Raw genomic sequence first — 25660 nt, forward strand, 5'->3', positions numbered from 1 at the left:
ATCAACCCTGGTGCAGATACCCCGTAAAGCACGCAAGACATGGGGGTAACTCAATATTTTGTGTTCGTTGTGTCTGAACCTAGCATAATGCTAGATGATATCTATATTTTTGTGCTACAAGAAATGGCTGAAAGGTTCCTCGTGAACCTTTGCTGGACCTCGTATCTTTAATGGCCGCTACACTAACAGTTACTACCACTGTACAGTCCGAGTTTTTGCCGTAATTTGATCTTAATGTTGTCTTTAAAAAGTTAGACAATAATAGTAAAAAGAATGTGAATCAATTCTTGGGTGAAAAAATCTGAGATTTTATTTTTAGGTCATATTGCCCAGTCCTACACCTGAGTGAAAGTTGGCTTCATTTTGTTGCTGGTTTGTTTGACATGCCTGCTAGTAGGGGGTTCCCATTAAGAAAATTCACCAATCCTGGTGTGTCATTTCAGAGTCAACATTGTTTTGAGTTGTGCCGTTGATATGGACCGATATCAGCCGTTTGTCAGGGCCCTAGCCACCAGCCAGCAACAACGTTTAAGGGGCTCGATGCGGGGGAATCCCGACACGTTGTTGGCGTGTCTGAAGCAGTGTCATTGTTTTGTTGCTGATGTGGGCCAATGTCAGCTGTCTTTTGGGGGCCCCTTTAACTCAGGGGCCCTTTCAATTGCGTGAGCTATAGCCTACCTTGTTGCAATGTCTCTGGTTGGCTCCAGTCATTTTTATTTGAATGAAAAGTTTAAAGGACATCTGCAAATGAAATACAGCACTTAAAATTAAATTAGTCTCTTGGGAAAAGAGCAAAGCAATCAAAATAATCTTGAACGAAATTATATTTTCTAACTTACTACAAATTGCTGTGAATGATTAGTTGGTGCTGAGATGACTTCAACACTACATACACTACATAAATGCAAATGTGCCCCCTAAGGGCTGTGAATTATACAATGTTTCAGCCCTTAGCGGGTTTTCAAGGTGCATTTCCGCCATCAGCCTTAAGCCCTTGAGACTCACATATACTTTGACATTTTTATTGTTGTTGATTTTTTTTGTTCCAACCCCCCCAAAAGAAAAAACTGATACCAACATCTTCAGGTTGGTGGTATGGGAAGGATAACAAGATGGCAAGTTTGGAGTGGGTGTGGGAAGAAGGGAAGAATGAGACTGATTTCCATTCGACTGATGCACTGTAACATGGAATGGAGAGCTGCCAATAATACGGAATTGGCATCCTGCAGTTCACAACAACAGACCCCTGTCACTGATTGTTTGAAAGACTATCCCTGCTTTATAGTCGTTGATAATGTTTAAATTAAGATTAATGGCATTATAAAAAAATTTGGGTGAGCCCATTTTCGACCACCTTATGTTCAAGTCAACCCAAACATATTTTTTTCAAGAACATGTTCTTTGCAGGTCCACGAGTTGAAACAAGGCATTCGGATTGATATTGCGTTTGTGAAGTAAGAGTTAATCCACCTGTTTTTAGCCATCTATGGGGACGGCCATTTTCTCACTTTTGTAGACTGAAAATGAGGTAACGACCAATCACAGCTCCCCTATTTTCTGAAGCTGAGTCATGATTGGTTGTTGTCTGAGCCCTGAGCATCTGTGATGTCATTTTCAGTCGACAGAAGTGACAAAATGGCCACCCCCTGAGATGGCTAAAAACGGGTGGATTTTGTTGCTTAACTCATATTCCACAAATGCAATATTAATCAGAATGCCGTGTTTCAACTAATGGACCTGCATAGAACATATTCTTGAAAAAAACATGTTTGGGTTGACTTCCGCTTTCGGGTTTCATCTGGATAATATTGTATTCAACATTGGAAGGTACCTGACTTCGGTAGAGGCAGCGTGGGTTCAGTTCCCACTTGGTGACAGTACTGATGGACAGGTGTCAATGTCCACTTCTGCAAATTATGATCCTCCATTTTTTTGTTGCTATTTCCTGTTTTGTTCATGCTAATTTCTAATGACGATCTATAACTATTAATGAAATATTTTAGCGCCCCTGCACTGATGCTTTAATCTTAAATTATACAGGTGAATAACGGTTTTGGCAGAAAACAGTAGTTTGTACACATAAACAATTCCTTTATTCAATGCAGCATTTACAGCAAAACATTACCAGATGAAGACACTAGGAAACATTTTGTCTCACCATTCAACCAGCCTTGAGATGAATAATGTCTCACTATTTTCATTGAACGGTGTCTGCCAACAACAGTGCCAAACTGCTCTATTAAAAATACGTCTATAAATCAACCATGCGAGATTACCAAGGGAAAAGGCTACTATTCATTTTCTAAAATGTATCGATGCTACATTACAATTCCCATTGGCCAGATCTTTTCACATGACTCACAGAGGAATTATCTTTTGTGACAAAAAGCATGGAGCAGGTAGAGATGGTGGGGGAAGCTCATTATGTGTCTGGCTCAGACTCCAGGACACATTTCTTCCTCTCTCACTTTCTGGGTGTTTGTGTTTCACTCGGGTAACGAAATATAGACATGCACAAGAAAGGAAAAAAACAAAACAGGAAAACGTGCTCTTTATGTCCTAATGTTGGTAACAAACACCCTGTCAGAGTCCGCTGCTCAATCACACACAGCCTCCAGCGATTGATTCACTGAGTACCCATGGGGACCTTGAGACCGTTACTGCAATCTGCTTCTGTCCTATTTCGCTTTTTCGCTCTACTCCTCGTTGCTAGCCTCAATCTTTCTCTTGCTCTCTCATTGGCCGTGTGCCGGCGACAGCCTGCGAAACGATTGGTCAGCATACGTAGTGGGGAAAAAAACGTCATGACTTGTGGCAGAGCAGGAATCAGAGATGCATTGTTTCAATTGTCAGTTTTCAGCAGCCTGTTCATTACATCATGTGAGTTCATTATGGCTCGGAGAGAAAGAAAGGCAGCAAAGCTGGGAAGTTAGGCTGCACACTTTGTCATATCGCATTTAAATTCTTGAGAAGAACAATATGCTTTGGATGGAACAAAAACACTGACAGAAGTGGTATGCTGGCATTTAATTGGAATCACATGAGATAAGTGAACATGAGGCCGATAGAGTGAATCGAATGAATTATCCAGAAATGAGTTAAACCGTACCGAAAATGTGGCACTATGCAGTAAATTGACTAGGAAAAAATTATCAAAACAGAACCACACAAATGTGTAACTTAATTTATCCAAGTTGCAAGTTTTTTTCTTTCTTTTGGCAGAAGCCTTGATGTTTTTAACAGCCGTGGGAAAGACATACTTGTAATTGTTTGATCCTAACCATTTTAAAACTGCAAATCTGCACGACTGTAAAAGAAACGAACGTCACAATTCGGCAAAGTCCGTGTGTTAAATTCATTCCCAACATTACAGTTTGAAAGTAAAGACTGTTAAACCTTGTGCTTCTTTTGTCGAGCATGTAGGCAGGATGAATGGGGCTGCATCAACTACGTGAACATTTTAGCCGCATGGACAGATGTGTGTAGCTCCAATAAACAAAAGCAAAACATCATATTGTGATCGCTACCCCCCAACCCACACACACGCACACTCAAACAATCAATAAAAGATATAAAAGGGGCTGTATAAAATGTTATTCATATCTTTTAAATTCTGCAGAACGTAACAAAAACATACAACTTGATGGAAACTGTGATTAAGATGTGCCCAAAGTGTTATACTCGAAAAAGAAGAGGTAGTTGTTTGAATTTTTAGAAACCCTTTCAGAAAATGTGATTTTTACATCAACGTATTCCATCCACAGAAAGTAAGAGTTTGTAGCTATTACAGTTCCGCTCTTCTGCAAAGACTTTCTACGAGACTTTGAAGTGTGTCTGTGGGAGTTTTTGTCATGTCATTTTGCCATTCATTCTGAAATGCATTTGCGAGGTCACTGATGCAGGAGGAGATGGCGTGGCTCGCAATATTCATTTGAGTTGGTCCCAAAAAGGTGTTTAATGGGATTGAGGTCAGGTAAAATCTTCCGCACAAAACCTAGCTTTTAAAGACTAAGGCACAGTGATGTTGGGATATTAAATCTTGCTATACTGAATAATTAAACTCACTGCTAAGACAAGTTTGCCTTATGATATGACATTAGTATTATTTGCATTCTTAAATCATTATTTACAGGTAAAGTATAATGTACATGTGATATCAAAATCAATTTAGAAATTATGTGCCATAACGTTTGAAGGAATAGTCAACTCATTGGTCGCGGACGGACGGACGGACGGACGGACAGACAGACAAACAGAGCGACAGATAGATAGATAGATAGATAGATAGATAGATAGATAGATAGATAGATACATAGATGGCTGTGTGTGTCTGTATGTAAGTATTCAGTTTAATTGGATTTCTACATAAATTGGTCATAAAATGTGATCTGGTTGTCACCTAAGTCAACAATAAACAAGAACAATCTGTTTAAAGTATTACCACACAAACAATGATGTCCTTTCATTGGAAACACCAAGTAAACACTTCCATCGACGAGCGTGGCGTGACATTGAAAATGACGTCTGTGTTAGAGCCATGACACACGACTGTTCAGACTGCCTCGTGACCATGCAGAGATTTGTGGCGCAAAGTCTCCCATGTCACTTGTACACCGACAAGGCCGTTGTTGTCCGCGCTGACCACGATGGGCACTGAGATGGTTCAGGTGGCTAACTTCCTTGGACATGATATAAGATCCAGTGAATTCTGTCGGCGGAATAAACGACAATGCAGCTAGCTCAGTATTGCTGTCACTCGAACAAGGACAGCTAGTTTCAAGACAAACCTTGGATCAAATTGAAATACATCCAGATGGTGAGTCATTTTATTTGAATTTTTATCATTTATTCTTTGTTTAGTCGTGAATAAGTTGTACTTTTAATTGCTCCCAAAGAAAAAGTTATTGACACCAGTGATGAAAAGGAATGCTAAACCTGTGTCTGGTTAGCCACTTTAATTGGCACAGAAAGGCCCTGTGCCAGACCCATCTACCAATCCAGCTATTTTTTAAACAATGTCTCATTTGTCACAATGTTTATCCCTCTGATTGGTTCATGAAAATTCACACTCAGGGCTCACTTTTCAATAAAACTGGATTGTATTAGGCTAAGTCAACCAACAGCATTGCCGGCTGGCTCGTTTTAACCTGGAAATTGATTTTGGGCACTTTCAGTGCAGTACGGCTGAGCGCTACAGTCAGCCTACACAGACATGCAAGAGTAGAGAAAGTAATTCTTATGCATCTGCATTAGTATCTCTTGTAAGTATGATGTATTTCATTTAAAGATTCTTTGAATATTGATTGTGAACTGCTATATAGTTGCGTAACTTGCGTAGCTTTGGAGTTGTTGTATTGGAAGGTAAAATGTATTGGAAGGTAAAGGTAACTGTGTTTCTTGCTTTTGTAATAAAGGTATTCATCTTCAGTTATGCAAAATACCTAAGTCCCATCTTTAATCTTATGCATATTTATATTGTGTTTTTGTTCATTATTTTGTGACGTGAGGTCCCTTAAAGCCTCGCTGAAGGCCCAGGTCTGAAACTCCCCGCCTGTCACTGATGTACATGAATGTTAATTGTAAATAAATGCACAGCGTACATCTGTTATTAAAAGAGTGGCTACATTTTCATGAATTGATATGAGGTATTGAATGATCACAAATTTCACCCTTATCTGAGTAAGGAGGATTAAATGATGACTACTTAATATAATTATACACACATTCAAACTGCCACCCTCACAACTAGCGTATTAGTGAGGTGGGAACAATGCTGATTTGCTCTGTCTGAATACTGAATGTTCCTATTTTCTCAGCCAATGTGCTCACTTGCACATCTGGCATTTGCAAAGAAGGCACTGACGGGCTGGAGGCATCAACATCTGCCACCACCGGTGTCACTGGCACAAGCTGAACAGGTCACACATTTACGGTGCCTGCTTTAGGTCAACTGGAAGTTAACGTGTGTAGTCATGCGATTATTTGCAGATTGTGTGATGAACGTAATAGTGCCAGCTAATGCAATGATGGCCGAATGCTTCCCAACGTTATTCTGTCCGTCCGATTTCAGAATTCCGCCCGTCCTTTCTATTTCTGCTCCTCAACCATACGCATCTTTCTCCCTGTTATCTGCAGTCGGTTGTCAGCCTGTTTGGCTCAGGCTGGTGACCCAATGCCCCTCTGCAGCAGGCATATTTGGCAGCAGTTGGTATATTGTGTTACTTGCTGAAATACACTGTCCACATTAGCTTACTCTTATGTGACACTGTTATCTTGATGAAATAACTAACAGAAAATGTAGGTGTTTTCTTTCTTTGAAATGAAGAAACAGTTTCAAATAAACTCAAAATAAAACGCTATGAGTTAACATGACAGCATAATTTTCAAAATTATTTTGGGCTTTTTATTTTGAAATTTTGAAAAAATTATGGAAGGGATATGCTGAGCAGTTTAAATTTGAAGCTCCCGGTCATTTCCTGTTGATTTTAGAGCACTTCTGAGTTACTCCCTGTTGATTTGGGGGCACTTCAGGTCCACATCCAATTTGGGGCACTTCCTGTTGATTTTGGGGGCACCTATGAGTCACTGCGTTCATTGTGGTGCACTTCCAATTCATTTGCGCTCAATTCTTTTGTGGAAAATGTACAATATCATAGAGAAAAATCATGTGCAGGAGTTTATGGCATGCTGACAATTATTCCCAAGGACAACTGAATGAGCATTTTGAAATTTAAATGGGAACAATTTGATTCACTTTTGTTGACTGTATCATTGAGAATGAATAGTGATTTTTTATTGTGGAACATGAACATTTTTGGCATGTTGAAAATCATTCCCAAGGTGAATTGAGAGAGCTAAAAATTTGTACCCTACAAAAAAAACATGGCTCGTCAACATTAAGAAATTGTTCCTCAAATGAAGTCACTGATTAGCAAAAGTGCTCCTGAGAGAAAAATAGTTATTTCTAGCCTTGTATGAGATTCCGGCCTGAAGCCAGCGATGTGCCTTACGCTTCACACACACACACAAAAAGAAAGACCAATTTACGCGTTATATCCTGAAAATCTCTTAAGATGGGGCATTTGAAAGTCAAGCGTACCACTGTACCTGCTTTTGCAGATGGAAATGAATCACTAGCGGGTAGAGCTGAGAAGAATACAAGTATGTGCCATGTAGTGGAAAATCGTCAATTTGAAACCTTAAGTGTGTGTATGTGGTTTATGTGTGAACTGAACTATCAGTAAGGTGAGACATGATGTATCGGGACAGAGAGAGATGTATGCTAGCACTTCCTGCCATAGGAGATGAACAAGACAAAAGGTGTTAAGATGTTGGAGAAAGAAGAGTTCCACAATGGAGAGTGACAGTTGAGATGGGCATTGAAAATGAAGACAAAGCCTTCAGCACCTCCAGGGGAAGGTGTCCTCCCATCAAAAGGACGAGCACACATCACAAACTGTTAGAAACTACACAGGACAGATGTACATGTTATCGCGCTAGTTCACTTGATGGTAATGCTGTTCGATATGAACAAAATGTTCTCAGTATTATTGTGAAACCCAATACATACATATATACTGTATCTGTATGATTGGCAGCCGCTGGCTGGGTCTCGCTTATGCTGAAAACCCCTTAGCATATTGTCTCATGCGTATTTATGATAGGCAGTTACATCAGCGACAATGTGTGCCGGCGATTGAAATTTTGAATCGCTGCAAATCCAAAATTGTAATCAATGCATCCTGAAGGCGGATCTGATAAAAGGGTTGATGGATGGTGCTGTTTTTGCTCAAATGCAGACTACATGAAGCCTCATTATCATGGATGTGCCCTTTTTAATTTCAGAGAAGATGCCTTTAATGACTCTATTAGAAGCAAAGATGTTAATAGATGATTGGAGTGTTTTTTTTTCTCCACTTTCACTAAACTTGCACAGCGAAGAGATACTAAAGCCTTACGGTAAATAAGCACACAAATGCTTAACTACACGGGGGCAGTGGTGTGTAGTGCAAAGACTAAACTTGATAGTCAAATGTGACATAAAATGTTTTGACAGTCGCATGTGGTCTCAGCTGCATGGCTGTGATAATACTGCTGCAGGCGATGTTATTTGCATATCATTTAAGGAGATTATTTCTTGGGTTTTTTTTTCTTCTTGCCAGCAAGGTGCGCTCTGCTTGTTAACTTGGTGCAAGAGGCAATTGTGCCTTTAGGGGGTTTTGGTATTTCATATTCGATTACATCAAACTATGTCCGCGTGGAACAGAATTTATCGTAAATAAGATCTTGATCCCAGGATACATCACTGATGATGTGTCCCAGTGCATCCAGGAGATGTATCTTTCAAGTTCAAGTTCAAGATCTCCATATAGATTTTGTGGAAGCAGCTTGGATTCAACACGTAAAATGCAGTTTGGTGACACTGCAATGAAGGAACGCGGCACTGAGTCATCTCGGCCTCATATGCAAATTAGTAGAGTCAACAATAAATCTACAATAATAATACAAGACAAGGAACGGAAGTACACCACACAGTCAAAAGTGCATTTAGTCTATGTGAAGTGACTAGCATCCTCCCTCCCTCCCTCTCTGCATTTATCAGTGCATTTCTTGAAGGCTGAGTACACATTCTGTTGTTATTACGTAACGATCAGATTTCTCGCCACACTTGTATGGTAACTAAGGCTGTTATATTACTTTAAACAATAAAAGTGTTATGATATGGCTGTTTGATCATGGAACAGATTACTATTTGGGGAAATTTATCATTACCCTTATATAGTAATCCCTGTGAGCTCTGCTGCGTATAGCAAAAAATGTAAACCATTGATAATCCCCTTTAAAATCTTTAGACTTGCCTCAAAAATTTGACTAAACTAGGGCTGAACAATTTTAGGAGAATACCTAATTTTCCTTTCAGATATTGCAATTGTGATTTGATTCAGGATTTTCTCCAAAACACTATGTACCGTATTTTCAGACCATTAGGTGCACCGTAGTATAAGGCACAATATCAATGAACGACCGGGTCTATTTTAATACATTTTCATACATAAGGTGCAACTGATATAAGGCACATTAACTTTGTGTATTTTAAATAGTTTATTCTGTACCATATGTTTATAGATTCAGCACTATTATGCTAGGTTCAGACCGAACATGAAATATTGGGAAACGTCCCCTGACCTGCTTGTTTTTGTTTTCCGTGCAAGTACATGGGGGAAGACCATGAGCACAGCAAGTTTTTTTGTTTTTTTTCTCAACGAATATTTAAGTAAGACATAAGACATTTCACTTCCACATCCATGCAGGAATTACAATACATAAATCCACAAGTTGAATTCTTCAAGAAAATCAATTTGAAAAGGTTCAAACAAAAGTATTCACTTGTCATTTTTTTCTATTGCGTTTTCAAAGCAGCACCACTGTTACTAAAAATCAAGTTCTGCTCATTTGTTAATGTATACATATTCTATATTCAAATAAAACTTTTTGATTTTTTTCTCTACTTTCCTTCCTTGGGGAATTGCAAAGATTGCTAAACATTAGCAAATATGCTTGAGTATACCCGAAGGAAAATGTTATTGCTCAAAGCTTGCTCATCTATGGCTTGTGAGTGTCATTTTACTCTCTTTTGTCTCAAATGTTTCTCATGTGTTTCTAAAAATCACAAGGAGAAATAGGTGAGACATAGGAATAGAGGGAGTGAAACTTGAGACTTAATGGAGATACCTTGAGGTCTCACTTCAAGGAGAAAATGAGAAATACTGGAGATATTATCGAGCAATTCTGTTGATGCTCAGTAAACAGGTTTACTTAAAATGTTACAACCTGCCAAGGGACTACAGAGAGAAATTAGCCAACGGCTATAATCTGTCATATTTACATGTAAATGTTCGTTAAAATGAAAACCGTCCTCTTTTAAAAAAATCCATATATTTTTAAAATACACAGTAAATAAACATGTTATCTAAATAGACATATTCCAAAATTAACATACCTGCCATTCATCAATCCGTTTTCTACTCTGCTTTCCTCATTAGGTGATCTGGAGCAAATTCCAGCAGACTTTGGGCAAGAGGAAGGGTAAACCCTGGCTTTATCATGGACAAGCAATCATTCATGCTTACATGCACACCTAACCTTAACCGTTTAATTAACCTAGCATGCATATTTCTGGAACGTGAGAGGGAGATAAAGTTGGACTACCTGGGGGAAAAAAAGCACAGGCACAGGGAGAGTCCACACAGAAGAGCCTGAGTCAAGATTCAAACCGAGGAACTCTCCACTGTGAGGCAGGTGTGCTGCACATACATGTACAAAGTACATGCTAATTCATCTATATTGACACTTTGCTAAATGTCAATTTTACACTTCATACTATGTCAATGTATGTCATTGCCCACCAGGAATTTTAAGGAGTGCGAAAGGGTACCATACACAATACCGAGCTACATCAACAGTCTTGAGAAAATTCACAGACTGCGATCTCTGTGATCTCTCGCAAGGTAATCCAGTCTTCAAAGAGCGAATCATTATTTGTAATTGACCATTCATACACGATTTAAATTAAACTGTCTATATTTCAATGTTATGTTTAATGGCATGCCCTGCAACTGACTGTTGATCAGTTCAGTGTGTACCCCACCTATAGCCCAAAGTCACTTGAGATTGCAACAAGGACACCTGCTGTAGAAAATAAATGGCTATTCACCTGCTTTGCGGTCAGATTTAAAGGAAGAGATTAAAGATGAGAAATCTGTTCAATTAGAGTAAGGGTCAATGTTGAACAGGCAACAACTACAGATGAACTCAACAATGTGGCGCTCTCACAATTAATAAAGAAAAGGATATGTAAAGTTATGTTGGCCAGTGACTGTTGAGCGCCAGTCCCGAAGCGCATTGCAATGCACAAGTTGTGACAAGATGTAAATTAAACAGAGTCTTGCTTTTCTCCTTCACTGACCACTACTGATGACCATAGTGTGCTCATGCGAAAAGCTGCTGTCATAAAACACATGACATCAGCTAAACGACCTCACCCTCCACCACATGTGCACACACACACACACACACACACACACAAACTGATAATAAAAAAACAAGCAGGCGAATGCCCCGTCTTTGCTTTGTCCTTGTCATGTCGACTCTTCCTCCCCTCTTTACCCAGCGCCTTATCCTATCCAGTGAGCGCCAACCCCGGCTGCGTTTTTTTTTTTTTTTTTTAGATGCATGGAGACGAACACAGCAGGATGAAGGAACAACTTCCCTTTATTCCGCCTCTCTCTGCCCCCAAGAGCATCTTCTGCACCACTGCTCTGCCACCATGAATTCATCAGCACAAACCTCCCGCAAACTTCCCAAACAAATGTTCTGACTTCAAACTTGGTAAATTAATCCTGGGACATTTTGTTTACTGTGCAAATTTACAGGAGCTAATGGCAGCTATGGGAGTCTAAGCTTTGCTAAATGTTATATAGCGAGTGAGTTTAAGCCATTGTTTAAGCGTTGCATAGCTACGCTCCTATCGAGCACGGCGCTTCTATTGATTTCACAACCAGCGTTTTTCAAATAAAAACAAATGATTCAAAATCTAACTCACCATTGCCACCATTAGAATGACTGCAGTTGTTGTGGGCAGCACTTTCAGACAAACTCCCCAAGCCACCAGCACGAGTCAGCAGCCGCTCGGTCACGCGGCTATCAACAGCGAAGCACGCAAGCAGTTAATTGTAGCAAAACATGCAATATGATGTTTCACCTTCGAGAGGCGCTAGTCCTTAGAGACTGCGCAAGAGGAAAGCTGTCCCTGGGAGAAAAAGCACGCCGCTAGATTTGACAGGGGACGACCTCATTAAACGTAGCTTCGCCCAAAGTGCGTACATTTCATGAAGGTGCGTTGGTGACACACTTAAATCGATGGGAGAAGCTGCGCAGCCCAAAAAGTGTGCAGCAGAGTGCCTATCCTGAAGGCAAGCAGGGATTGGTCATAACATGACTGATCTCCATCCAGCTACACATAAATGTTGTTACATAACATTGCATACGTTGCTAGGTGACAAGAACACATCTGCTGGCAGCCACAACTGGAGTAACACAAAGGTCAAAAGCCATGCAAAAGGTGCAACTCCCTCCTCTTTGCCCTCAGACCTATTCCAACAGACTGCATTTATCAGACTGTATGTGGGTCTTTTTATTGGATCAGAGTGGATTAAAGGTACATGAGTTAAGATTAGAAGCATGTCACATGCTTTGCAAGGGATGGTTTCATTGCGTGTGTAGGGAGAAGAAATGAACCCTGCCCATAACAAAAGCGTGAAATGCCATATTATTTGATTTGAAATGTGTGATTTATGGATTCACAGTTACATGATAACTTTCCTGCTCATGTATTTCAGTTAAATTGTGCCAAAGTAACAATGACAGAAAAGCATCTGTACATTCACACTTCTGCAAATGTGTTCAGGTTCTGAGTTGAAAGAATTGCAGCTGGAGCAACATGTTGCACAACATGCTTGTTGTCGTTGAAGACAGCAAAGAAAACTTCATAACGTGTCAAGATATCACAAAAATGCTTTCAGCGAAAACCCCTATGTTCTGTTATTTGGGTACGATTTTCTTGTCATTGCAACTTTTCTGGTCATCTAATTGCTTTTCATCAAGTTGTTGAATGACATGCTTTTCATTCGGAAAATAAGGTGCTTGTGGAGAGTTTAGCTTCAAATGCCTAACGAGTAGATTAATTCATCACAAAACATGCCTCAAGACAAAAGCTTTTATGCGACCAGATGTACCGTAAATGAAAAAATATATTGTCATTGTGAAAACGACGGTTTAAGATTGTTTTTACTTAAGAATGTCCTTTACCGCTCCCAATGCTGCAATGAGGTCTTAATTAAATAAACCAAACAATAGCTACGAGAGTCAAAAGGCTTGTTAATAAAGACACTATATCCATTGCTCAAGATTTACCTGGTCTTTGATAAATGTTTCCAAAACGTACCTCTGACACATCTAATTGTTTCCTGCACAAGCTCAATAAACCTCCCCAATCTCTTCATTCTGTCCCCAAGGGAGGAAATGCTACAGTTTTCTACAGCATGTATTTTCATTTGGACACAACCCCCTTTTACAATGCCCTAAATAAACTGATTGAGAATTGTTTCTAAGTGATCGATGATACATTTGGGGAAAATCAAGCATCAAGCAGTATTTCAAGGGTTTGTTATTAAACTGTAAAAAGCTGAAGTGTGGTAGAAGCACTTACGTACAAAAGAAAGTATTGGCAGCGTTCCCTGTTGATTTTCCTGAGAGATCGCCAACACATCCAAAAGGCTCTTCTAGTATTTTTCTATTAATAGTTCATATTTGCACTGCAAAATGCATTATGCTTGCATATTTCTTCAAAGCAAACCTACATCCCTCCCAGCAAGAGAAAATGCTTTACGCTACGAGGGGGGAACCAGTGAAAAGGCTTGGTACGTACCTAGCAGGATTCGGAGCAGGTTCCATCGAGTCTTGTGCAGAAAAGATAATACTGTTGAACCAATATCTCAAACTGCTTAACTAAACCAGTGGAAAAGGCCTGTCATGCGACCAAGTCCTCATTAGGAGAGTAGGGTACTGTGCCAATTTATTTACCTAATATAACCGAGACAAGCAAGGAGGTGGCAGCTGAGAGGAGGACTTGACCTGGCTAAGCCTATAAGAGTGAGCCTGTTACTGATGCCTTGGCCAAGAACATGGGGGAAGGTAGGAGATGTGTACACGTGCCTGAGAGTAGGTAAACAAGAAGGAAGGTAAGAGAGGGATTATTTTAAGGTGGCTCTTATAATTTGGAATGCAACCCAAATGTTCAGGCAAATGATCCGTTAAAATACAAATCTAGCCATTACTTTTTGTCCCAGGTTTGATAAACCACATTGCAGGGATATACTACTCCGCTATTTGTATATATTATTCCCAGAAAATGCAAACTGAAGTGTGTGTCAATTTGGCAAAACCGATGCAATCCTGGGTGAGCTCAGTTAGATAAGCTTTCTGTTGGCATGAGAAATCAAACGTTTCCTGTTATGTGACCATTTTTGCATGTGCTAAACTTCAGTAAATCAGGCCCACAATGTGGAGAAGCGGTTTGCACATCTCTGTCCCAGCCGCTCAGTACAATATTGTAAATTATAGCATCAGAAAATGTACACTGGAGCGTGAGCTGTGTTTAATCATTACAGCAATCACACATCTGCCTTGCTGCCACATGTTATGAAGGATTTACCAAGTTGCTCTTGGGCACAAAAACCTCTGTTCAGACTTCTCAGCACAAACTCACTAAGTTGACAATAAAATAATTTGGAAAGTTTGCAAGGCAACTCGCATCCTCCGTCAGTATTCACACTAATCATGCTCAATATGGGTGAGTATACATTTTTTTGTTGAAAGTTGTTATTGGTTAATTTACATAAACAATATGTCAATTATAACGTCATTGACTCCTATGGTTTTGAAATAAGACAATATGGGAGGTCGACCAGGATTAGGTATAATTCAGGAGGTTGTACTGTAGAACCGAAAAACGGAAGCTTGGCAAGTGTGTTATGGTGTGTGGTCTTTGCTGTGTATGTATTGCTGAGTAGCCACCGTCACTTTGTGTCGTGTCCAGCTGGTAAAAGCATAAGGGCTCCTGGTGGCAGGGATGTGCAACACCATCTGGTGATGAGTCACTCTGTCCCTGCTCTTGTGTGCTCTGACTGGGCCCAAGTCTAACCCATCACACTATGTGTTAGTATGCACATGCATGCGAGCATGTGAGAAAGTGAGACACTAAAATGCATTAGCGTTCAATTTAATTGTGATGCTAACTCAGCAGAGGCGTAGCCTGTAAATTGTCTGACGCTGACTGAATCTGGGTTGATTTGTAACAATCCTATATGATGACTAATACCTTGACAACTCATTTGAACATTACAAATGCATACAGTAGAAAACAGGGACTCAAAACAGAAATTATGAATGACAACGTGGTGGGAAAAATGTCATACATTCAAGGCGACAAAGCTTGAAATGTTGTACATCCACATAACTGTCAATAAAATTGAATATGGGAGGGACGAGCTGGAGGTGTTGCATTCAGTATGTTGGCCCACATACTGCTTCCTAGAGATCGAAAGCCAACTAAAAGTCTGTGTCCAGTGCGACAGACCCATTCCTCCAGGCCACGACTAACCCAAATTGTGTTTATTTGTCTGAGGGTGGAGCATATCTCTTTCTCAAATCCCCACACTAGAGTTCATACACTTATGACAGTAGAATATGGCTCTAGTAGTCATGCTTCTACTGCCCCCTACCCACCAACATGCATTGCACAGGAAGTGTGCTTTCTATCATAAACGTCTGACAATGTCTCCACAACTGACTGGAGGACTTTAAAACACAACTTGTGTTCAAAAGCGATAACTGTAACTTGCTTCACAAGGAATGCGTTTACATCTTGACAAATACAGTAAGAAAGGCGACCTAAGATCAAAAACAGCCCTTACTCAATTGAATTGTTTAGAAGAAGAGGGAATACATTTGCAGTCAACATTCATTTACAGAGTTTTAAAGACTTTTAGAGAAGGTGAAATGATGTCTGAGCAGCTGCAAACATGGCCTTTTACCAATACATTTGTACAAAAGTAACTAAATTGAAGTCAGAAGTGAAAATTAATTGATTTTCATTCTGCATGAATTAATTCATATTAGGCTCAAGTCAGAAATAGGGATATATAACATGGCCTCAAGATGAAATCACAGATTTGGAGGAAATACAAAGCAATATGTCCTTATAGGGAAAGTCAACCTAAACATATTTCTTTATAATATTATTTTCTACGCAAGCCCACTAGTTGAAACAAGGCATTCTGATAAATGTGGAATAAGAGTGAATCCATCCTTTTTTAGCCATCTCTAGGGGCGGCCATTTTGTCACTTCTGTTGACTGAAAATGACCACACAATTGCTCAGGGCTCAGGTAACGACCAATCACGGCTGACCTGTTTTCTGAATCTGAGCCGTGATTGGTCGTTACCTGAGCCCTGAGCAGTTGTGATGTCATTTTCAGTCGACAAAAGTCACAAAACGGCCACCCCTTGAGATGACTAAAAAGGGATGGATTACCTCTTATTCCACATTTATCAGAATGTCTTGTTTCAACTAGTGAACCTGCTGCGAACAAATTCTTTAAAAAAATGTGTTTGGATTGGGTCTTCTTTAAGCAATGTATCACAGCCAGTCATAGAGATTCCCTGCATAAAACAAGTTACCTGAACACAGATAAATTTACTCAACATCCAATTAGTGTCAAAACGTTAAACAATACTTTTATTTGTGGGGAGAGAACTTAAAAAAACAATTTGTTTGGCAATGTTGAGCTCTTAAAACAACAACAAAAAAAAGAATATATATATATATATATATATATATATATATATATATATATATATATATATATTAGGGCTGTCAAACAATTGAACATTTTAATCCAGTTAATCACATCTTAAAAAATAATTGATCATATTTAAATGCTTGAAAACTCTCTGCAAATTCTTGTTGGAATGGGAAGGTAAAAGACACAATAAGGATACATACATTCAACATACTGTTCATATATGTATTTTTTTTTTTATCACAACAAATCCTCATGATGAAAATTAACATTTTTAAATTAAAATTATTAACATTGTTTCTGTAGTAGACAGTATTTTCATTCACTACAAATCTCCTCAGTCAACATTGACGACTCCCATTTCGCTTACGGATGATGGAAACATGCCCCGTGTGTCTCGCGTCTGTTTGTTCGCAGGGGTCCACCGGGGTTGCTTCGAGCAGACTGCACTGACTATGGGCTCATCTCATTCCTCTAATTGCATGTTCCTAGGTCCTCGCTCCTCACTCCTTTGTTTGCATGCTAGCACCTCCCACCAGAAATTCCATTAAAGAGGGAGAAGATGATAAAGTAGCAAGGCAGGAAGAGGTAGAAATGTTTTGGGGCAATGAGATGATCGCTCCTCGATGTCATTTAATGCACCATCAGCGTGTCGGAATTATTACTATCACCACAAAGGTGCACTTCATGCTTTATGTTTCAAGTGGGATTAATTTCAAGTCAAATATCAACATTGTTACAATTCACAACTTTGCAGATGCATTGGTGCTAGTATTATGAACAGAAATCCACAATCTTTGTTACAGTCTAATATGTATCTATGTGTATGTAAGTAAGTGTTAGGTTATCGTGGAGGAGGACCCAAACGCAGGAGGCAAAAATCGTGTGCAATATAAAGTATTTAATCTAAAACAAAAAGGCAAACAAGGTGCCGGGATAATACTAAAGTAATAAAAATGTTGAAGACCCAAATAAACAACAAGGAACAAAACAAACACTAGGACTAGACTAGACTGACCTTGACTTTGAACAGTGGCAAGAGAGGGCTTAGACAAGACAAGACAAGACAGGACAGGACAGAACAACATGGGCTGCTTCTTCGCTTACTTTCCGGCAGACTAGGCACGGTAGGTGCATTGCTGCCCTCCACCGGTCAAGTGTCCCACACACACATAAGATCAACATCAGCCCCCATCAGATTCTATTATACAGCCCAGTACGTTTTAAAAACCGCAATACCACCCTTTCCTTCTCCATCAATGAAACACCCATCACCAACGTCCCCCTCAAAGTGAAACCCCCGACCTACCGAATGCACTAGCCATCACCACCCTTTCTGCCTCATATAGTGGACAATGTAGCAACACATGCTCCACCGACTCCCTCACACCACACACCTCACAGCAGCCATCGACATGCTTCGCCAATAAAAAAAAGCCCACCAGCCAGCCCACAGTGACCCAGCCAAAGCTGGGACAAAATGATGTCGTCCCTCCTTGCAAAACATAAAAGAAGCACCCCCCACCAACGGATGAATGGTGCTCCACAGTCGTTGCCATTCCAGTAATACAATTTCTCTGACTATAGCATGACATTCCATCAACCCGATTGGAACTCTAAGCTGCACACACGGATGGGTAACAGCAGCTTTAGCGACTGTATCCGCCACCTCATTGCCCACAACACCCACATGAGCCGGGACCCATAACAACCCCACCCTACAACCAACCATCTCCAATCTATAAAGCAACATACGAATTTCAGCCACAATATCGGGTCGACCTCCACCACCCACTCCTCCTCCCAGCGCCACCAACGATGACAGGGAATCAACACGGGCTGAAACAAAGCTGCCAACTAAATACAGACAAGTTAACGATACAACGAGGAACACCTGGACAAGACACAGAAGGTAGGAGGAAGCTGGTTGGTTAACACAAGGGACTGGGATGACAAGCACAGGTGGGCTCAATAATTTAACGAGAGACAAAGGAACACAAGGAAAAGCATGAAACAAAAACAAAACTCAAAACACAGACCATAACAGTAAGTATGTGTTTACATATAAATCTCTATGGTTATGGTTTTCTGTTTTTGAAATGGTTTATTTCGCAAATATTTAGTGAACAATTACATTTGGTTTGGGTCACGTACTGTAGAGAGGCAAGAGTGCAATATCATGTAATGGACTTTTATTATCTTCAATTTACCTACTACTGGTTTACAAGTTGCACACAGTATGTTATGTATTGTTTATTTATTGAATGTTTGAGTCAAAGAGATGATTGGAAATACTGTGGAATATCTTTGTTTTAGTTTTGATGGTGTTCGATGATGGACGAGCAGTAAAATGATTGTAGATGAGACGTGGTTCTTTACCAGAGTAGACACACCGCTTGTGCTGCGAATGCGTGTGATGTAGTAAGTAGTATGTCCTCGACACGGACGAAGGAGAAGAAGGAGGAGAAAAACAAGGAAGAGGAAAGAAGAAGCAGAAGTAGAGGAAAAAGTAGGAGAAGGAGATGAAGAAGGAGAAGGAGAAGAAGACGGTCATAAAATAGTGGTGACGAACTGTAATTTAGCGATGACAGAAGCGTGGATAAAATAACCAAGATGGACTGGCTGAGAGTCTTAAAATAGCGGTGACGAACTGTAATTTAGCAATGACTGAAGCACAGTTAAAATACCAATGACGTTGTGACGGACTGAAGATGACAGTTTTGGTCTGCTTGAAATCATGACGGACTGACGATGATGGATGGTTGGCCCAGCCACTGCAGACTGGTGAATGATGGACCGGCAAAATGTGCTAAAACGCCCACCTCTCAACATGTGAAAATTTACCTTAAAATTACAAGATTTCCCAAATTATAGCATTTTCAATTACCCTTCTGACAGATATTGTACTTAATACTAAATATTGGAAAAAGTGTAACTTCTCCATCAGTTTTTACTAATACTGCATATCGTCGTTGTCATGTGAAAAACATTTACCGGTATCTCCATTTTTTTACATTTTCTTGTTTTTACATGAATGGTGTTTCCGCATTACAGACATCATATTAATGTGAAAAGTACAAAAGTTTCCAAACTTGGAGATAAGTGTTTTTCACAGGACAGTGACATTATCTGTGTCTGCATTCATCCAATATATCGTGATACTTCATAGCATCAATATTAACACTTTGAGTTGATTTCTGTACAAGTCCTGTTTGTTTTGTAAAATGGTCAAGAAAACCTAGACTGGTACTGGTCCTGGGCTTAATAATTTCAGCAGAGCACTAAGCTTCCACTGCAAGAGCAACCAAAAACATAGAATAATGGATCGAAAAGATGGTAAATTAAAGTATTATATGACTCAGCAGTTTTTATAGCTGGCGCAACAATCACGTTCTCCATCCCTTGAAATGGCTGCCCGAAAAGCACTAGGGATCTTCTCAGGTCCTGGGTGGGAAATGAAACTCTCACCCAGAAGTATTTTAGTAATGTTGTAGAGCCAGGCCGATCTCTATTCTGCACAGACTGGAATAGTGTGGTTCATAATGTTGTTTCTGAACAGTGGGTGACAAATGGCTGAGCTCTGCTTTCCTGAGAGACAAGCACAGTTGAATAATGATTAGCTTGCTTGGATGTAAATCGTTTGGGGGTGAGCTGAATAAAAAGAAGAAAAGAAAAAAACAGCTAAATAAAAGATATTGTGAACTTGGTAGAGCCCACCAGGGGAGATTCAAGGATCAGTCATTTAGGGGTGCTCGCAGTCACGGCGCCAGAGCACATCCGATTGGGGGCATTCAGTCGGTGGAGGGGTGTTGGGTTTTATTGCTTCAAAAAACATGTACACACATGCATTACTTCTTTAGATCAAGCAGAGGGAAACAATTATGGAATAATTCAATTGTGAGGAAAAATGATGGTATCATGAAAAAAACAACAACAACAAAAGCACACTTCAACACACTAGTAGGGCTTTGTTGCAGAATCCCTGGCTTTTATAACACCTTACAGTCTCAAGTTTGGTTTATGCTTGACATGACGAGGTCCGTACTGCTCCCCATGACGAAACTGCGTAATTTCAGCAACAACTCCCTGGCGCGCAGCGTCTGCGTTGCCCACATTTTCTCGCCACTGAAAATTTGTAACCTACGCAGACGGTCCATATGGAGAAAAACGTGGCGGTTATTGCATTAGGTGCTGTAATGCTTTGATTTTATGTTTTCCTAGAGGCCCGTGAAGTGCACATGAATGCGATTGGCTGATGTTACGTCTGTTCTGTTGTTTCGATGTGAAATGCTATTGTTGATTTAGCACGTCGTGTGTTAGGTTGGCTGACTTTATTAACATAAAACAAGAAAGGTGCATATGTAGAATGTAGTAGAACAATAGATGGTGGAGTCTGGTGGACATTAGCGACAAACTGGAGCGGCAGTCGGCAGTGAAATTAAGTACCGTTTATTTTCTCTTGGTTCTCTTCTGTTTTAATCAGCAACGTTGCTGCAGTTTTAAAAGGCACTGTTGGGAAAGAATCTGTTCAGGTACATACATGTACATTTACAGTTCATAATCGTTCTGTAAATGCAGTAAATATAAAAGTTTTCAACATGCATAGGTGCGGCTTATATAAAGGTGCGGCTTATTTAAGTTTTTTTCCGAACTGTTCTAAAAATAGAGTGGGTGCGGCTTATATAACGGTGCGGCTTGTAGCCTGGAAAATATGGTAGTTTGTTAAATGTACTTTGTATGTAGATTGTTCACCCCAAACTGTTGTTGTCGATAGTTAATTGTGCATATGCCGTAGACGCTCTTCACTGCCTCCTATAGTCTGGGAGAATAACGACTAACACACACGGTATAATAGGCTGCAAAAGTTGTGTCGGCCGGATTAACCACGTCTCATTTCCGCGCGGAACGTACATATGTCAAGCACAAACCAAGTTTAAGAGGCATGGACTTGACTGAAAAAGAGTACTTCTCATCAATCATTCATCATCTGCAACTTTCTCTGACTATTCTTGCCAGGCCAGCTTTACAGGTTGGAGCCTTGTCATGGACCACTTTGTTCGACTTCCACCATAGGTTTTCAATTGGATTGAGATCTGGACTATTTGCAGGCCACGACATTTACCTTATTGGTTTTTATTCAAGGAATGTTTTCACAGTTTTGCTGTATGGCTAGATGCATTATCACTGAAAATTGATTTCATCATCCCAAACATCGTTTCAATTAATAGGATAAGAAAAGGGTCTAGAATGTCTACGTAAACTTGGTGCAACAACTCTCCAAAGTAAGACCACTCTTGTTTAACTGCACACTAATGAACAGATCTAATCTAATGCAGGTGTTAGTTTTGGGAATGGAAATGTACATGGTGTTTCCATAATTGATTCCTCAGAATTGAGGAATATCATATTTGTTCCCGCTGCTTTGTCTAAAAATGAAACTGTTACTGACTGCCACATTTATTTTCCTTCATTTCTTTTAGTACTTCTCACATCTAGAAAGTTGACATTGAAAATTACTCAAGTTTTAGGTCATGTTGTCGGTATGCATTGTTGACCCGCATGAACGCAAAGGGACTATTCCATACTTTCAAGCACTGGAGGGACTCACAGAACTGTAGTTACATACGTAAGAGCCATTTTCCCCAACTGATGCAGCTATTAGTTGAGTTAAAAATAACTTTTAGTATAATCACAAATATGAATTGTCCATTGGCTAACAGGCACAAAAAGAGATTTATCTGCACCTCTCTGTGATGTATTGAGTAAAGCCTGTGATGAGAGAGCATAGGAGAATGGGCTTTTAATCAGTTACTCCAAGGCCCGCAGGGGTTGTGTGCAAGCAGGGGGAGAAGGGGGGTGCAATCGTTACATAAATAGGTTTATGCTGCATCGAAATTCATTAAGAGGACAGACTTAATCTTTCAGAATTATATTTAGAAATGTCTTACATCATGATGAGCAAAACCAGTTCAATGCTTTCATAGTTTGCAAGAGCAGAACACATTTTTAGGGAAGCGGTAAAAGGGACAACTACTGAACTGAAGAGTCCAACTATCACTTCCATACTGGCCCCTTTTGGTGAACAGTAGGAAGTGCATCTTTAATAGGTATGTCAGTTCAGAGCAGTGAAAATGCTATCTTTGCGTGCCCTGATGAATGAAGTACACTGTAATAACTGTTGTTTGACTAACAAGCATATGCATTACAACTTAGTGGATTTCCTTTCTTACACATTTGAGCAGAACTGAGAGGAATTCTAGGTGTGACTTTTCCTGTGACAGTCTTTCGTTCTCTCTCAACTTCTCACACGTTCAGAAAATGCCACATGCAAGATAAATCACTGAATAATTAGCGCACGCACACACGTGCATGGACACACACATGGAATTACTATATGGGCTCTTTGAATCATCCTTATGACTCCCCCACAAGACACGTGCACACACAAGCACTCACACAGTCAACTGGCATTTTCAATACACCATGCTGAGTGCAGGGCTTTTTTTTTTCTTTCTTTTTTTGAAAGCGGTACACCAAAAAGAACACCTGACACTGAATAACGTCTTCCAAGTCTCAGTAGGCTACTAAACATCAGAATATCTTTGGCTTTTTTTTGTATTTTTTAAATTTTATTTTATTTTTTAGAATGAATGAAGCCTTAGCTAAGGCACTACGATCAAAGTCAAGGCCCGGGGGCCTGATCCGGCCCACAACATTTAGTGGTAACAACATGAGGTGAAAATTGAAGGCTATACTTTGATAATGAAGCTCTTTACTAGTGTTGCTCTGAGTCTCCATGTGCGCACGTGTTATGTAGTGGGTAGAATGAGAGATTACTTGCCCAAGGGCAGATCATATTAGAAGTTGATTTAGTTAGTTTCAATATAAATTCACCACTATTATATGGCAAGGGTTTATAAGACCATATTCTATCCCTAAGCTCATTACAAAATGGAGTCCATCCACTATATTCGGACTAAAAGACCTTTTTATAGTCATTGTGGCCCTGTGGCCTTAGGCTGGAAGTGGATATTATGCAACTTGACTATGTTGGACTATATGTTTGTTTCAAATGTCAAATATAAAGGGTAAATAGGTCACATGAAAATCGCTCACTGTGCATGTTTTACAGATGCCAGTGCACTATGAAAAAAAAATCAGCCAGGTCTTGTTATTGTGCTGTTTCACTTTAGCCACAAATAATAGGCACTGAGAATATGCACATATTTACCGCCGTTGGCGTGTCCACAATTGTCATCATTTTACATGTTGTCAAACATTCAATAATTTGCTTCATTATTATTGATTTCTGTTTACAACTAAAATAATCACCACCTCGCCAGTCATTATGCCCTGCTCAATCAATAAAACTCTATTACAGCAACAAATAGAGTGACCCTCGGTTCACAAACTTTATTTGTTCAGGAACAGAAGCCAGCTTTTGCATTCCCGCCCCAGAAGAAAGACGCAGACATACAACCAGCAGGGTGCGGATGGGCCATCCAAAGGTATTAAAACAGTGAGGCTCATTCCTTTTTATTTATGCTGCAGAATGAAAACTAATGGGGTTTAACATAAAAAGATGACTATGATAAGATCAAAAATTCCAAATGTATTTACATTTGGATCAAAAATACAACTTACCATTGGATAGTATTATTTGAAATGAAAGTATTTTCTAGCAAAACGTTTTGGAAGAGATAAATGCACTTTACGTATAGAGTAGATTTAAGCGAATAAGACTGAATATTTATTTTCAAATGATGTGCTTGCAGTAACTTCATGAAGCCTGTGACCTACTGAAATCAAACAATTGCTTTCCAAAGGTTTCACCACAGCATCTTTGAGTTGCTGTAGAACTATGAAGAACTGGAGTGCAAATTTACTGCCAACAGGTGAAAAGGAACATGTGGGGTTGTGTTTATTGCTGAATTTGTAGCACACACAGTGTGTAAACTAAGTGTGAAAGGAGGCAACGTCAGGCCCCATCACACCTCCATTTTAATTCATTTTTAACGACACAAAAGGACTGCAAATACATAAAAAGCCCCACCGTGAGATCATTGCTCTCTACTCAAGGGCAACATTAGCAACACTTTGACTTATGTTCCTTGAAAGTGACATCAATAAAATATGAACATAAATATACAGGGGTGTTTCTTAAGTCTATGTCACATTACAAAAACTAATATCTTAAGAACTGTCGAGAGTGATTAGGAAGCCCTAGATAGTTTCGTGGTCGCGGCGGGGCTGGTGAGCTGGGCTCGGGAAGTAATCCGGCGGAGGTCAAAAAGCGCAGCATTTTGACACACTCAATTGCGCCCGGCCACGTTGCCCAAAGGCCCTGCTGTCTGCTCCTTGCCAGGCATCTGCCAAGATCAAAGGCAACTTGGTTGTGTTGCTGGAACCAAATGATTCTATTTCATTTCATTTTACAGGATAAACTGATTCGGTATGCAAAAATGTAGGTTCAGAAACTGAATCGACTTAAGTTTGTGAGTTTCCTCTGTAGTTGATATTTGATAATTCACATTAATTAAGCCTGAGTGCATTCATAATTTATTGGACGATTAATAAGTTATGGCCATCACCTATTAATAAGACTCATGCGTATTAACCTTTATACAGCATTACATAACCAGAAAAACATAGACCTAATAAACAACTGGCAACTATTGGTTTTACTTTGGACCAATTCTCCTGTGCACAACGCTTCATTAGCACAGTTGTGCCGCATTAACAGGCTGAGTTCATGTGCATTCACACCATGTCCTAAATACACTCAGTTATTGAACTTGACCTTGTTTCTGTACTCTACATAGTAATTTATTTTATGATTTTTTTTTTACATGCACATTGCATGCATAATGAACAGGATGCCACTATGTTACCTAATGCTCTCTCCTCCCTTTTTGATGAGTCACAAGCCCAACCTGAGGCAACTGAGCTCAGGTTAGAGATGTGATCTGAATTCAGCAACACTCAGGAGGATGTAACGCAAAAAGGGTGGTTTATTTTAAGATTGCTCTGTTCCAGCAGTTAGATTTGTCAGGAAGTATTAAGTGACGCTTCAGTTCTACATCCAAAACCGCACATTCTACATTGTAAATACTGTATAGTCATTTTGTTTTGTGGGCCTCATTCGCTGGTAAGTGTAGAAATATTCTTACTGTGCGCACAAGATGAGCGTATACACAAACTCACCGTCAGATTCATGACACGTGCTCATTCGAAATGATG

The 25660-nt window shown here is 39.8% G+C and overlaps 1 protein-coding gene and 1 long non-coding RNA gene across 6 annotated transcripts in view; one reads left to right on the forward strand and one right to left on the reverse strand.

Annotated features, from left to right (window-relative positions):
- The window catches only part of oxr1a (oxidation resistance 1a), a 188321-nt gene that overhangs the window by 119154 nt on the left and 43507 nt on the right, over nt 1-25660 (reverse strand). For 3 of the 5 annotated variants that reach the window (XM_086037177.1, XM_086037176.1, XM_086037169.1), the window contains exon 1: nt 13272-13342. The exons of 1 other annotated variant lie outside the window; for it this stretch is intronic. In XM_086037177.1, the coding sequence (XP_085893303.1) occupies nt 13272-13327 (56 nt within the window). In that variant the 5' untranslated portion in view covers nt 13328-13342. Of the gene's footprint in view, nt 1-13271; nt 13343-13486; nt 13661-25660 lie in introns of those variants that run through there. One more of the 5 variants, XM_086037171.1, reaches the window with a different exon arrangement.
- On the forward strand, nt 18411-24420 carry LOC147144022 (uncharacterized). The gene is made up of 3 exons (XR_015087731.1): nt 18411-18466; nt 23846-23928; nt 24196-24420. It is a non-coding gene; the product is annotated as an uncharacterized LOC147144022 (long non-coding RNA).

This window comes from Filicampus tigris, chromosome 8 (assembly GCF_054856515.1).
Source record: "Filicampus tigris isolate MCC_2025a chromosome 8, RoL_Ftig_1.0, whole genome shotgun sequence".
Lineage (NCBI taxonomy): Eukaryota > Metazoa > Chordata > Actinopteri > Syngnathiformes > Syngnathidae > Filicampus > Filicampus tigris.